The sequence below is a fragment of the Lynx rufus genome, unplaced genomic scaffold, assembly GCF_022079265.1.
Source record: "Lynx rufus isolate CCGP_SWC_20201006 ecotype Redwood Valley unplaced genomic scaffold, mLynRuf1.p SCAF_6, whole genome shotgun sequence".
NCBI classification, from domain to species: Eukaryota; Metazoa; Chordata; class Mammalia; order Carnivora; family Felidae; genus Lynx; species Lynx rufus.
Genome location: NW_025814878.1, coordinates 144204578 through 144218433, shown reverse-complemented (window position 1 = coordinate 144218433; position 13856 = coordinate 144204578). Strand labels below are relative to the sequence as shown.

Sequence of the window (13856 nt, the reverse complement as noted above, 5' to 3'; positions counted from 1 at the left end):
TCCTCTTTTTCCATAATTTTGCCTTCTAATTCACCTATTTTCCCCTCTGTCTCTTGAATATGTGCCCCTTGCCTCCATTTTATTTTGCACCTCATTTATAGAATTTTTTAATTCCTCCTGATTATTTTTTAGTCCCTTGGTCTATGTAGCAATAGAGTCTCTGCTGTCTCTATGCTGTTTTCAAGCCCAGCGATTAATTTTATGACTATTACTCTAAATTCTTTTCTTTTAATTTTTTAAAAATGTTTTTATTTATTTTAGAGGCAGAGAGAGACAGAGTATGAGCACGGGAGGGGCAGAGAGAAAGAGGGAAACACAGAATCTGAAGCAGGCTCCAGGCTCTGAGCTGTCAGCACAGTGCCTGATGAGGGGCTCGAACTCACAGAGTGCGAGATCATGACCTGAGCTGAAGTCGGACGCTCAGCCGACTGAGCCATCCAGGCGCCCCTGTTATTCTAAATTCTTGTTCTTTTATTTTCCTTAAATCGGTTTTGATCAATTCATTAGCTGTCGCTACTTCCTGGAGTTTCTTTTGAGGAGAATGCTTCTGTTTCATCATTTTGGCTAGTTTTTTGTCCTTTATGTGTTTTAAAAGCTTGTTGTGTGCTCTGCACCTGCGAGCACTGCTCTATTAAAAGAGGGCCATACAGTGTCCAGGGCCTGGCCCTTCAGGAGGTGTTTTTTAGAGATTGTTACTTGCTCTGTGTTGTTGTGACTTTGGTTATTTTATTACCCTGCTCATAGTGGTATTTTGGATCCTCCTTGATTTGTTCCTTGGAGTAGCCCCGTAAAGGAAAACAGATAGACAAACCGGGGCCAAAAACACTCAAACACATAAAGAAATAACAGAAACAAACAAATAAACAAAAACAAAAAACTAAGGAGTAAAACAAAAACCCCCAGGCACCGACTACACATACAGAAGGGGTGGAGGCGGTGCTGTTGGAAGAGCAGATACAAAGAGAGGAATGACCAGAGGAGGGGGAAGAAGAAAAAATAAGCATTGACTAGGCAGAGAGACTAAGAGGCTTAATGCAGAGAGAGAGAGAAAGGAAAATAAAGAAGGAAGTGGGGAAAACGAAACGAAGATAAAGGTACCCAGCAGAGAACCTATACGGCTTGGTTATTCCAGAGAGAGAGAAAGGAGTGTAAAGAAGGAGGTGTAGAACATGTATCAAGAGAATGGATTAAATATGTCTGTTTACAGAAACCAGTAACCAGAGTAACCAGCTTAGGGGAGGGAAGAGATAAGGAGGAGAAATGGGGGGAAGAATATCTATCTATCTATCTATCTATCTATCTATCTATCTCTCTATCTATCTCTATCTCTATCTCTATCTCTATCTCTATCTCTATCTCTATCTCTATCTCTATCTCTATCTATCTATCTATCTCTGTATCTATCCAGATATCCAGAATTGACCTAGAGTGAATCCGGGCAATGCTGCTGTGCTTGTGGGGAGTAGCTGTCGCAGGGTCTGTGCCTCTCTGGTGGATAGACAGTTTCCCAGTGCAAAGGGGCGTGGCTTGGGGCAACTGGACCCACCTCCACTACGGGCCCAGGGAGTGATCCCTGAGTCCCCGCCTTGGTGGTGTGTTGGTGGGGGGAGGGAATGGTGATCCCCCAGTCTCTTCTTCATGGAGCCAGACCTGGTGGACTCTGTTTGAGTCGCCCTCACTGTGCCGCGGGTGCAGACAGGATTCAAAGTCCTTCTGTGTGAACTCTGGCACTGGGGGAGCGCCTCTCAGTATGGCCGATATGTGGTCCCAGCTGGCTTTGCCTGTGCTGCCCGCACTTCAGGGAGGATTGCCTTCTTCTACTGCCGACTGAGCCGCTGCCCTCACCGCTGAGCCCCGGGGTGGCAGACACAGGCTGACACAGGCAGGCTTTGTCTTTTCCCACAGTACTCCAGGGAGACGGCTGCCTTTTCCTTTTCTTTCTCTTGTCCAGATGCAGTCCTACACTTCCCTGGCCTCTCTTTCTTTTCCTTTTGTCTCTCTGCAGAAGGGGGTCCCTCCCCTCCATACCCACTCGGCCTTTTTTTTTTTTTTTGATCTCCCGTTGTTCACAGCCACCCACCCATCTTTTCTCCAGCTTTCCCATTTTCTTCCTGGTAGATTCAGCCTCTTTTCCTCCCAGGTTCTGGTGTTCAAAGTCCTTTGTCCTCTACACTTTGAGAGATTCAGGAAGTATGGATCCCCCTACTTCTCTGCCATGTTGCAGATCTTGTAGTTTGTGAGTTTCTAGGAGTTGTTCAATGTCTTCCAGATGGCCAGTTTGTTGGCAAATCGGTTTTCATAGTATTCTCTTATAATTGTATTTCTACAAAGCTGGTTATGATCTCTCCTCTTTTATTCATGATTTATTTATTTGGTTCCTCTCTCTTCTTTTTGAGAAGTCTGGCTAGAGGTTTATCAATTTTGTTTATTCTTCCAAAGAACCAGCTCTTAGTTTCAAGGAACTGGTCTACTGTGTTTTTTGTTTCTATATCATTTATTTCTGATCTAATGTTTACTATATCCCTTCTTCTGCTTGCCTTAGGCTTCATGCAGTTCCTTTGCTAGCTTCTTTAGGTGAAAGGTTAGATTATGTATTTGGGGCCTTTCTTCCTGTCGAGTGTGGCCTGGGAACTGGCAGGTCTGTCATTCTCTCCCTCCTCAGGACATCCAGAGTGTCAGTTCTCCCCATTACTATCAGGATGGGATCTACCTGGTATGTGAATACCTGAGAACATCCAAGTCTAAGTTTTAGCAGGACCTAGTTTATCTGCTTAGGCAGAACATGGTAAATGAAACTGGAAGTTATGGATCTTTGAGAAATGGGCACAAAGTACCCATCAATTTTCTTCCATTTTTCTTATTGAGTATTTGTAAGTCTCCTGATAAACTCAAAATCAATTTGAGCTTAAATGCAAATACTAGCTGAATTTAAATAAACCATGTACACATATTAACAACGCAGGTAATTTTTTAAATTATTTGAGGACACCATTAAAACCAATGGTTGTAAAATGTACAGCGTTTTATAGGATTTGAGTTTTTTCCCTCTAACCACATTAGAAGTTTGATAGAATTTGGTGGCCCTTTTCTATATTCATGCTAAAGATTAGATGTGCTTAATTATTAGCTCTGTGATCCTGTATAATTGGTTATGAATGAAATTAAATGAAAAATGTATTTACATAGTTACATTTAAAATTAATCAAGTGAATGGATTCTTCCTTACATATTTATATGTATATATTTTGTGCAGTTGTGAGGAAGAAAATCTTAAGTGTATTGTAAAACATGTAGGTCATTCACAGATGGGAACTAAGTTAGCTGGGGAGGTCTAGGGAGTTACTTGTCCTCTGTCAGATATGTGACTAATAGAAAAGACAGATTAGGTCTCCTCTGGCATTGTCCTCCATAGTCATTGTCCCTGAGGATTGCCATGTCTGGGCAGCTCAGTGACATGGGCTCATTAAGAGTGTGGGGCATCCGTTCCCCAGAGATGTCATCAGGGGAAGGGACTTGATTCTCTGTGCAAGCCCAGCCAGAGTTCAGAATCAAGGCACCCTCTCACATGCTTGTAAGGGTCTCACTGTCGCACAGACAGGTCATTGTACTCGGGACACTATACTTCGAGTCTGTGACTGCCTTCATCCTCTACCTCCGAGAGGCAAAGTGCAGATCTCTGGTGCCACATGAAGACCTGTGAAGTCTTTCTGAGAAGGTGTCCTTTTCCTTAAAAAAAGTTATGGATGAGCCAGTGTGGGTATAGTCAACCTTTGCATTTACTGCAGACATGGTTCTACATGTCCATGTTCCTATCTCCAGAACTGTATTTAGGCAGTAACTTGGAGAAGAGTTAGGGAAACAGCTTTTAATACACAAGGAAGGTGAATACAGGTGAGTGAAACATAACTTGGTCTCTGTGTTGCTGTAGGAATCGGCAAGTTAATTTCCAGTTGCAATTGTTCTTGCAAATTGCAAGACAATTTTTTTAGCAAAAAAAAAAAAAGCTAAATGGTTTGCATATGGTCAATTGTCTAATACAACAGACTGTGGAAGTTCACAAAATTTAAGAACTAAATGTAATTGTTCATTATTGATGCCACCAAGTCATTCCTAGACGTTTGATTGTATTGTAGTACATGCATCGCCCCACTCTGTGCACATGTGGAAAATAATCAGATATGCATGTTTAGTGGGAATAACATTTGCCTTCAGTAACAGGTTAGTAGAGAATCTGTATGTGTAAAACTATCAGACTGTATGCCTCCATGCTTTCCCTTTGTTCCATGTTGTCTGTGAAATTAGATAATATTTCCTCTCTATGCTAATATATCAATATTTATTAATATAAATATTTATTTTATCCCTTACCAGTTACCAATATATCTAAAATATGTATGGAGTTTTTAAATGCTATGTTGAAAATTACATCAGGGAAGTTCCATTTGGTGTATATTCTGTCCATGAATCTTTAGTTTGATTTTATTGTTAACAAGAAAGCTGATCCTTCAAGTGCATATAAGTAAGCAAATGATGAGGAAAAAAGTAGCAAAAAACCTGAATGTTTTACTTGACACAGTGTGTTGTGTGTGTGTATGTGTGTGTGTGGGGGGGCACGTGTGTTTCTCTGTGTGTGGTTGCACTTAGGTGATGCATAAAGGACACGAGTTTCCATCCTTCTATCCTTGCACAGGATCATGAATGGACTCTCATATGAACGCTGTTGGTGACCTGCTCAGATGCTCTTTACCTGCTGGGGCTCCAATCCAAACCCTAGTTGGTATGAGTGTGGGCTCCACGGTTCACAGCCATTCCCTTCTTGAGAGAATTGTCCTCAGCTGAAAGGGAGCCACATAGCCAGGCAGTCTGGGGAAACAGGTTGGGGCAGCTCACAGCCAGTGACAGACTATGGGAGGTACAAAAGGTGCCAATGCCAAGGTAGGCCTGAATCTGATGCAATTCACGCTCCAGAGTCATATTGTCCGATTCAGTAGTAAGTACACACAGGAAGCTATTTAAATTTAAATGTATTAAAATTAAGTAAAGTGAAGCATTCAGTTTCTTAGCTAGGATATTTTATTTTAATTTATTTACTTAAATAATTTTTAAAATGTTTATTCTTGAGAGAGTGAGAGACAGACAGACAGATAGACAAAAGTGTATGCAGGGGATGGATAGAGAGGAGATACAGAACCGAAGCAAGCTCCATTCTCTAAGCTGTCAACACCGAGCCCGACGTTGGGCTCTAACCCACAAATCGTGAGGTCATGCCATGAGCCAAAGTTGGATGCTTCATGACTGAGCTTCCCAGGCACCACTATTTCTTGGATAGGACATTTAAAATGCTCAGGTATGACAGGTAGAGAGTGGGCATAGTATTGGGCAGTGAAGACAGAGTATTTCTACCATCACAGATGGATGGTTCTGCTGGAGAGTTCTGGCCAGCTTCTCATGGGATCAGGTTCCTGCTCTGTTCCACTGGAGACCACATCCTTGCTTAGCAACATTCTCTGCTGTTTTCCTTCCCTCACCCCGTTTATCCCGAGAGCATTCTCTGAATAAACAACACGCCCTGGAAATCCTACTTCATTGTCTTCTTCCACAGGACCTGCCCTACAGCCCTGTCAGTGTTCATCACATCTGTCTAGTGATTCCATTCCCCTCATTTGCTCATCCTCCCTCATCATCGAGGGCCTGTTCTCATATGTCTGAGGTCAGCTCAGACCCATGAGACAGAAGCATCAAGAAAGCAACAGCGATTCAGTCGTAGCACTGAGGCTGCACAAATCTTGCCCCCACTTTTTCAGGATTCATTCAGGAACTGGATAGGGCAGCGTGTTTATGTCAAACATATCAGTGAATGTTATATGTTTGAAACAACACCTTAAATGGACACATTATATTGAGGTCTTTTGTCTTTAAACTGTGTAGTATGCACACTGAGCATCTGGTTTTGTGGACATTTGTATTCTTCCACCAAAACGTTTAGAGTTACATGTAGCATTGAACACTTAGGGTAATTGCTCTATTACCTTAGGTCTGTCAGTAGTAAGCATTTAACGTCTTTCATTTGATGCCTGTTTTCTCGTTATTGTAAATTGAGTTCTTGTGAGATGTTCTTTCAAGTATATACTTTTTTGATGGTAATTATTGTATAGAATGCCACTTTTTTTTGCAAAATCTGTTTTTATTTTAACTAATATTTTTTTCTCTCTTTCTATATATAACATGTCCTTTTAAAGTATTGTTTTGTGTGCAAAGTAATAATTTGTGTGTAATTTTTAGAACTGGATTTCCTGGATCAGATTATTTCATGAGAGCTGCTTTCTACATTCTGCATATATGTCCTATATATAAATATATATTTATATAAATATAAATATATATTTAAATATAAATTAATATAAATATATTAAAACCCATCCATACACATATAATATTGTGAAGCAGCAAGAAATTTGTACAAGTTCATTTCACCACCTCTTTATCTTTTCTCAACTGTCTTCCTAGTCCTTATCCATATGGACTATTAAAATATATCATTATTTTATTCTAATGGTGCAGTATTATATTGGTATTTTGTTTGGATGAGTTAGCATTTTCTGTTTGCTCTCCTTCACTTTCATGAGTGTTTCCTTTATTAGGAAAATTAAATAGTTTGTCAGCTGGGCTTTTTGTGTCTAAGTTGGTTAAGCCTCCGACACTTGATTTTGGCTCAGGTAATGGTCTCAGAGGTGTGAGGTTGGGCTCTGTGCTGACAGTGAGGAGCTTGCTTGGGATTATCTTTCTGGGTCTCTGCATCTCTCCCTCTCCATCTCACTCTGTCCCTCCCCTGCTTGTGCTCACTCTCTCTCACACAAAATAATAAATAGACTGAAAAAATCAAAGCAATAAAAATGTGTCAGCAATGTGTTTCAGATGGATGTGTGTATATTTGTGCACGTGTGCATGAGAACGAACCACGGTTTGTTTTTGTTTACTCTTCTGAGAACGTGTGAGTGCGGGGATATTCCCCGTTGTTGCACATTTAGACTGTCCCTGATACATTTATAATTAATTCTATTAAGAAATTGTTGGTGCATAGATTTTGTTTTGTGGATACCACTGGTCACATCTTCATAGGAAATCAAAGGAGGTATAAAAATGTGAATTACCGCATCTTTTATTCCATTGCTATCAACATTTATTTTATGCCAGATTTGTACCCGTTTCTTTCACACATTGGTTTGAAAGAAACTTGCGTCATATTTTAAATCTCTTGGAAGAGTTAAAAATGTGCTGGATGGCTACCCTTCTGGATACGAAAGAACTGAAATACTCGTGTCCTGATGCCTCTCTCGTTCGTGTGTTACTATGCTCGTTCAGTACTGCGCAGCTGGATGGAAATGGCCATCAGACGAGCCTTAGAGCCTTAGAGCTGGCATCGTGTTTGGTCTAGAGTGACTGTCTCTGCAGGCTAGCTTCCAGAATGGTGATCATTCATATAATATACATGGGTGATGGAGAGTTTGTATACTACCAATATATCCTTTCCTTTGGGCCTTTCCTTGTACTAAGTTAAGGTTTGCATTATAACTCTTCGACTTGTCATGGCTTTGAGAATGTATCTGTGTTTATCTCTATATATTTACCCAAGTAATTATTTTATCCTAGGCAATGATGCAAAGCATTACACTTTGTACATAAGTTACCCATTTGGATAATGCTTTAAAATGTTGTGACTAGAATGGTGATATGGAGTAATCCTACCTCTTTGAGGAATTTTATGAAGGGTGGTGTAATTACTCTAATGGAGTAATGTGTGAAACACAAATCTGCAGAAGGAAGAGTTAAGTGTTGGTCCCTGGATTTTAGAGTTCTGATTCCAAAGGACTCTGCACAGCCGATGAATTTTCAGAGTTCCTGTTAAATTGGCATGGTAATTTTAAGCATCTTGGGGGTTAACATTGAGCACTGTTTGAATGGTGTTGTTGTCAGGTTTTCTCTCATTGAGTATTTGTTTTACTTCCACACACACACACAGAAACCTGATATTTGTTTGTATGCAGAACTAGTAGCACTGTGTTGAATGTAACTGAATTCTTTGTAGAAATATATTCCAGGGCATAGATTCGTATAACTGAATTTATTTTCGAGATCATGTTGTATCATGACCTGTGCCATGTGTGGTGTGTGTATTCCAGTTGTGTGCAATTATGAGATACATATGAAAAATAATGAATCTGGGGTGCCTGGGTGGCTCAGTCGGTGAAGGGTCTGACTTCGGCTGTGGTCAAGATCTCACTGTTTGTGAGTTCAAGCTCCATGTTGGGCTCTGTGCTGACAGCTAGGAGCCTGGAGCCTGGTTCAGTTCTGTGTCTTCTTCTCTCCCCCATGTCCCCACTTGCACTCTGCCTTTGTCTCTCTCTCAAAGATAAATAAACATTAGAAAAAATTTTAAAAATGCTGACTATCACTCTGTATGCATCACTTTCCTATTCTTTCTGATTTCCCTCCCTCTTTTCCCTTATCCCCATTTTCTCTGAAATGCACACATATTTTTATTTTATTTAATTTATTTTATTGATTTTAAATTCTCTTTTTTATTTTTTTGAATTTATATCCAAATTAGTTAGCATATAGTGCAACAATGATTTCAGGAGTAGATTTCTTAAGCCCCTTACCCATTTAGCCCTTCCCCCTCCCACAGTCCCTCCAGCAACCCTGTTTGTTCTCTGTATTTAAGAGTCTCTTATGTTTTGTCCCCCTCCCTGTTTTTATATTATTTTTGCTTCCCTTCCCTTATGTTCATCTGTTTTGTCTCTTAAAGTCCTCATATGAGTGAAGTCATATGATTTTTGTCTTTCTCTAATTTCATTTAGCATAATACCCCCCAGTTCCATCCACATAGTTGCAAATGGCATGATTTCTTTTTTTTTGATTGCTGAGTAATACTCCATTGTGTATATATATATACACAATTCTTTATCCATTCATCCATTGGTGGACATATGGGCTCTTTCCATACTTTGGCTATTGTTGATAGTGCTGCTATAAATATGGGGGTGCACACACATATTTTATAGTACTTTCAGCCTACTAGGCTGAGAATGAAATACACTTTGTACCTATGACTGATGCAGACACAGGTCAATTATTTGATTTTTCTTACATTAAATATTATAATTTTCTTTTGTGACAATATAGAATTAATTGGTATGACCTATGACAATTTCATGAGTTCATGATTTATTCAAAGAGTTACTTGTACAATGCCATGCCCTGTCTTATAACATGCTAAATTCACATCCTGCCAACATTTTATTGCTTTGAAGATTGCTTTTAAAAATTGCTAAATACTTGCTGTTGACAGGAAACATGTGGTAAGAAAAGATGGACCCGAAAAATGGAAGTTCTTTCACGGGCTTTATCCTGCTGGGTTTCTCTGACCGGCCTCAGCTGGAGCGAGTCCTCTTTGCGGTTCTTCTGATCTTCTATCTGCTCACCCTGCTGGGAAACACAAGCATCATTGCGTTGTCCCGCCTGGACCCACACCTGCAGACTCCCATGTACTTTTTCCTGTCCAACCTAAGCTTTCTGGACCTGTGTTACACGACCAGCACTGTTCCTCAGCTGCTGGTTCATCTCAGGGGACCAGACAAGTCTATCTCCTTTGCTGGCTGTGTAGCTCAGCTGTTCATTGCTTTAGGGTTGGGATGCACAGAATGCATTCTGTTAGGGGTGATGGCATTTGACCGCTACGCAGCCGTCTGCAGGCCCCTGCACTACACAGTGATCATGCACCCCCGTCTCTGTGCCCTGATGGCCTCTGCATCATGGTTCACGGGTTTTGCCTACTCCTCATTGCAGACGGTGCTCATTTTTCTTGTACCACTTTGTGGGAAGAATAAAATAGACCACTTCTTTTGTGAGGTTCCCCCATTGCTCAAGCTTGCCTGTGTTGACACCACTGTGTATGAGTCTGAGATCTTATTTTTCAGTATGGTCTTTCTTTTCATACCTGTGGCATTAATCACATTCTCCTATGGTCAGATCATCAGAGCAGTGTTAGGAATAAAGTCAGCCGCAGGACAGAGGAAAGTGTTTGGGACATGTGGGTCCCACCTCACCGTGGTCTCCCTGTTCTATGGCACGGCCATCTATGCTTACCTGCAGCCCAGCAACAACCACTCCCAGGATCAGGGCAAGTTCATTTCTCTCTTCTACACCATTGTCACCCCCACAGTCAACCCCTTCATATATACCCTGCGGAACAAAGATGTGACGGGTGCAATGAAGAAGGTGTTCTGTTGGGACTATGACTCCAGATGACTGGGGTGAAGACTCTTTGATGGAACACTTTGAATGTCAGAGGCTTTAAGATTGTGTGTCCTTTACGTGTCGTCCAACATTTCCCCTGACAACTCTCAAGGGAATTTCCTTACCTCATTCTTCTTTTTAAGTAACATTTTCTGTTTTAAAACTTTTTTTAAAAAAGTTTATTTATTGAGAGAGAGAAAGAGATAGAGAGAGAGAAAGAGAGAGAGGGAGGGAGGAAGAGAGAGTAGAGGAGGAACAGAGACAGAGGGAGAGAAAGAGAGAGAATCCTAGTCAGGGTCTGCATTGTTAGTAGAAAACCTGATGCAGGGCTTAAACTCACGAAGTGTGAGATCATGATCAGAGCCAAAATCAAGTGTTGAATGCTGAACAAATTGAGCTAACCCAGTTTCCCCCTTACCTCATTCTTTTATGCAATGAATGTTCAAAATCCAAGCTCACGGATTCATTGCAACCTCCAGAGAGGCTGATTTAGTGTCCCAGTGCATCTCCATCATATTAATATTTTAAAAACCTGCACAGGTTTTTCTTATTTCTTCCCCTTTTGGGTGTACTATTCTAATTGGCAAAGACATTTAGGTCCATAGCATAAAAGGCGTAGTCAAAATAAGAATAGGAACCACAAAAACAGTGTAAGAAATATTAACATTTTAGCACATTCTAGCAATTTCCGGAGGCATATCACTTATTCTTGCATTTGATCATGGCTCTGTTAGAAGGCTGTAAGTTGACTGTATCACAGCTTCTTGACAGAATTGGTGGGGAACCACGGGATAGGTGAAATTTAGGTCAGAGAAAATCCTGGGAACACCAATCTTGACACAGTCATTCAGATATTAGGCCCCAGTGTGACCGTACCTGTGTGACAGTAATTTTACATAGACTTCATGTCATAGGGGGCGATGGCATGATGCACTCATCCCAGGGACATTGGGAGCATCAGGTAGCAATACAGCAGGTGATGCTTATGTGTAATGTGTGTAATGCTGTGCAATGTGAGGTGTGCACCTCCCTTGAATTTATGATGAGCCACCTCATTCATTAAAAATGACTTTTGAATGGGCACCTGAGTGGCTCAGTCGGTCGGGTGTCTGACTTCTGTTCAGGTCATTATCTCATGGTTTGTGGGTTCAAGCCCTGCTTGGGCTTTGTTCTGTCAGCTCAGCCTGGAGCCTGCTTCAGATTCTGTGTCTCCCTCCCCTGCTCATATGATCTCTCTCTCTCAAAAATGAATAAACATTAAAAAAATGAGTTTTGAACACATCGAATGACAAAAGTACTTTTTATATTCTACTTTTTTTTAAACCTACAGTAATGCAGCAAATGTTTCAAAGGTAAAATATATTTAGATCCTTTCTTCATACCAATTTACAAATTGTTTGATCCAGGCATGAAGTGATTAAGGCTTTTGTATGTCACATCTGCCAAAGATTCCATACAATTTGAACGCAGGGATATATTATAAAAATATGAAAAATGACCTTCATTTTCCAGGAAATCCCATGTTCTATGGTGCTTGTTTAGGTTCACCAGGAGAAAATTTAAGGAATGAATAAAATGTATATTAAGTATTAAAAATCTCAATATGTCTAAGCTTTACATATAGCCATCGCATTATGAAATAACATACAATTCTGAATGATGAATAATAAATATAAACATCTCATAACAAGTGAATGTGACATTGTAGCCTTTAGATCTTAATTAAAGCTCAGTTTGCATATAAATATGTTTTGTGTTATGGATCTGAGTTTTTGTACATATTATTGTCATGAACAGTACATTTTTTGTGGTTCCAAACAAATTTTAGGATTGTTTGCTCTAGTTTTGAGGAAAATGCTGTTGCAATTGTGATTGGGATTGCGCTGAATGTGTAGATTGCTTTAGGTAGTATTGACATTTTAACAATATTTATCCTTCCAATCCATGAGCATGGAATGTTTTTCCATTTCTTTTTATCTTCTTCAATAACTTGGTTATTGTTGATAATGCTGCCATATAAACATTGGGGTGCATGTGTCCCCCTCGAATCAGCATTTTTGTATCTTTTGGATACATACCTAGTAATGCAATGGCTGGGACATAAGGTCTATTTTTAATTTTTTTGAGGAACCTACATACTGTTTTTGAGTGGCTGCACCAGTTTGTATTCCCACCAGTAGTGTAACAGGGTCGCCTTTCTCCCCATTCTTGTCAACAACTGTTGTTTTCTGAGTTGTTCACTTTAGCCATTCTGACAGGGGTGAGGTGGTATCTCATTGTGGTTTGGATTTGTATTTCCTTGATGAGATGTTGAGCATCTTTTCATGTATCTATTAGTCATCTGATTGTCTTCTTTGGAAAGGTGTCTATTCAGGTCTTCTGCCAATTTCTTCTCTGGATTATTTGTTTCTTGGGTTTATTATTTGAGTTTGATAAGTTCTTTAGAGATTTTGTATACTATCCCTTTATCTGATATGTCATGTGAAAATATCCCTTCCAGTTTTCAGAAGCTTTTTAATTTTGTTGATTGTTTCCTTTGCTGTGCAGAAGCGTTTTATCTTGATGAGGCCCCAATAGTTCATTTTTGCTTTTGTTTCCCTTGACTCCAGAGACATGTCTAGTAAGAAGTTGTTCCAGTCGAGTTCAAAGGGGTTGCTGTTTGTGTTCCCCTCTAGGATTTTGATGGTCCCTGTCTTACATTTTGGTGTTTCATCCATTTTGAGTTTATTTTTTAGCATGGTGTAAGAAAGTGGTCCAGGGTCATTCTTCTGCTTGTCACTGTCCAGTTTTCCCAACACCATTTGTTGAAGAGAATGTCTTTTTTCCATTGGATATTCTTTCCTGCTTTGTCAAATATTAGTTGGCCATACACTTATGGGTCCATTTCTGGTTTTCTGTTTTGTTCCATTGATCTACATTTCTGTTCATTATGGCAGTACCATACTGTACTCCCGACTAGAACTTTGTAATATAGCTTGAGTCTATAATCATGATACCTCCAGCTTTGCTTTTCTCTCTCAGGATTGCTTTGACACATCTGAGTCTTTATGGTTCCATAGCAATTTTAGGATTGTTCTAGCTCTGTGAAAAATGCTGGTGATATATATATAGGGGTTGCATTAAATGTGTATGTTGCTTTTGGTGGTGTGGATATTTAACAATATTTGTTCTTCCAATCTATGAGCATGAAACGTTGTTCCCTTTCTTTGTGTCTTTCTTTCATTTCTTTCGTAAGTGTTCTATAGTTTTCAGGGTACAGATCTTTTACCTCTTTAGTTAGGTTTATTCCTAGGTTATCTTATGGTTTTTGGTGCAATTGTAAATGGGATCCATTCCTTGATTTCTTTTTCTGCTACTTCCTTATTGGTGTGTAGAAATGCAACAGATTCTTGTATGTTGATTTTCTATGCTGTGACCTTCCTGAATTCAGGATTAGTTCCACTAGCTTTTGTTGGAGTGTTTTTCAGGTTTCTACGTAGAATATCATGTCATCTGCAAATAGTGAACGTTTGACTCCTCCCTTGCTGATCTGTATACCCTTTATTTCTTTTTGTTGTATG

General features: G+C 39.9%; 1 protein-coding gene across 1 annotated transcript; it reads left to right on the top strand.

Moving 5' to 3' along the window:
- Positions 1–9369: 9369 nt before the first annotated feature.
- LOC124528443 (putative olfactory receptor 2B8) lies at positions 9370–10308 on the top strand. The gene has a single exon (XM_047102067.1). The coding sequence runs from the start codon at positions 9370–9372 to the stop codon at positions 10306–10308; it is 939 nt and encodes a 312-aa protein (XP_046958023.1).
- The last annotated feature ends 3548 nt before the right edge of the window (positions 10309–13856 follow it).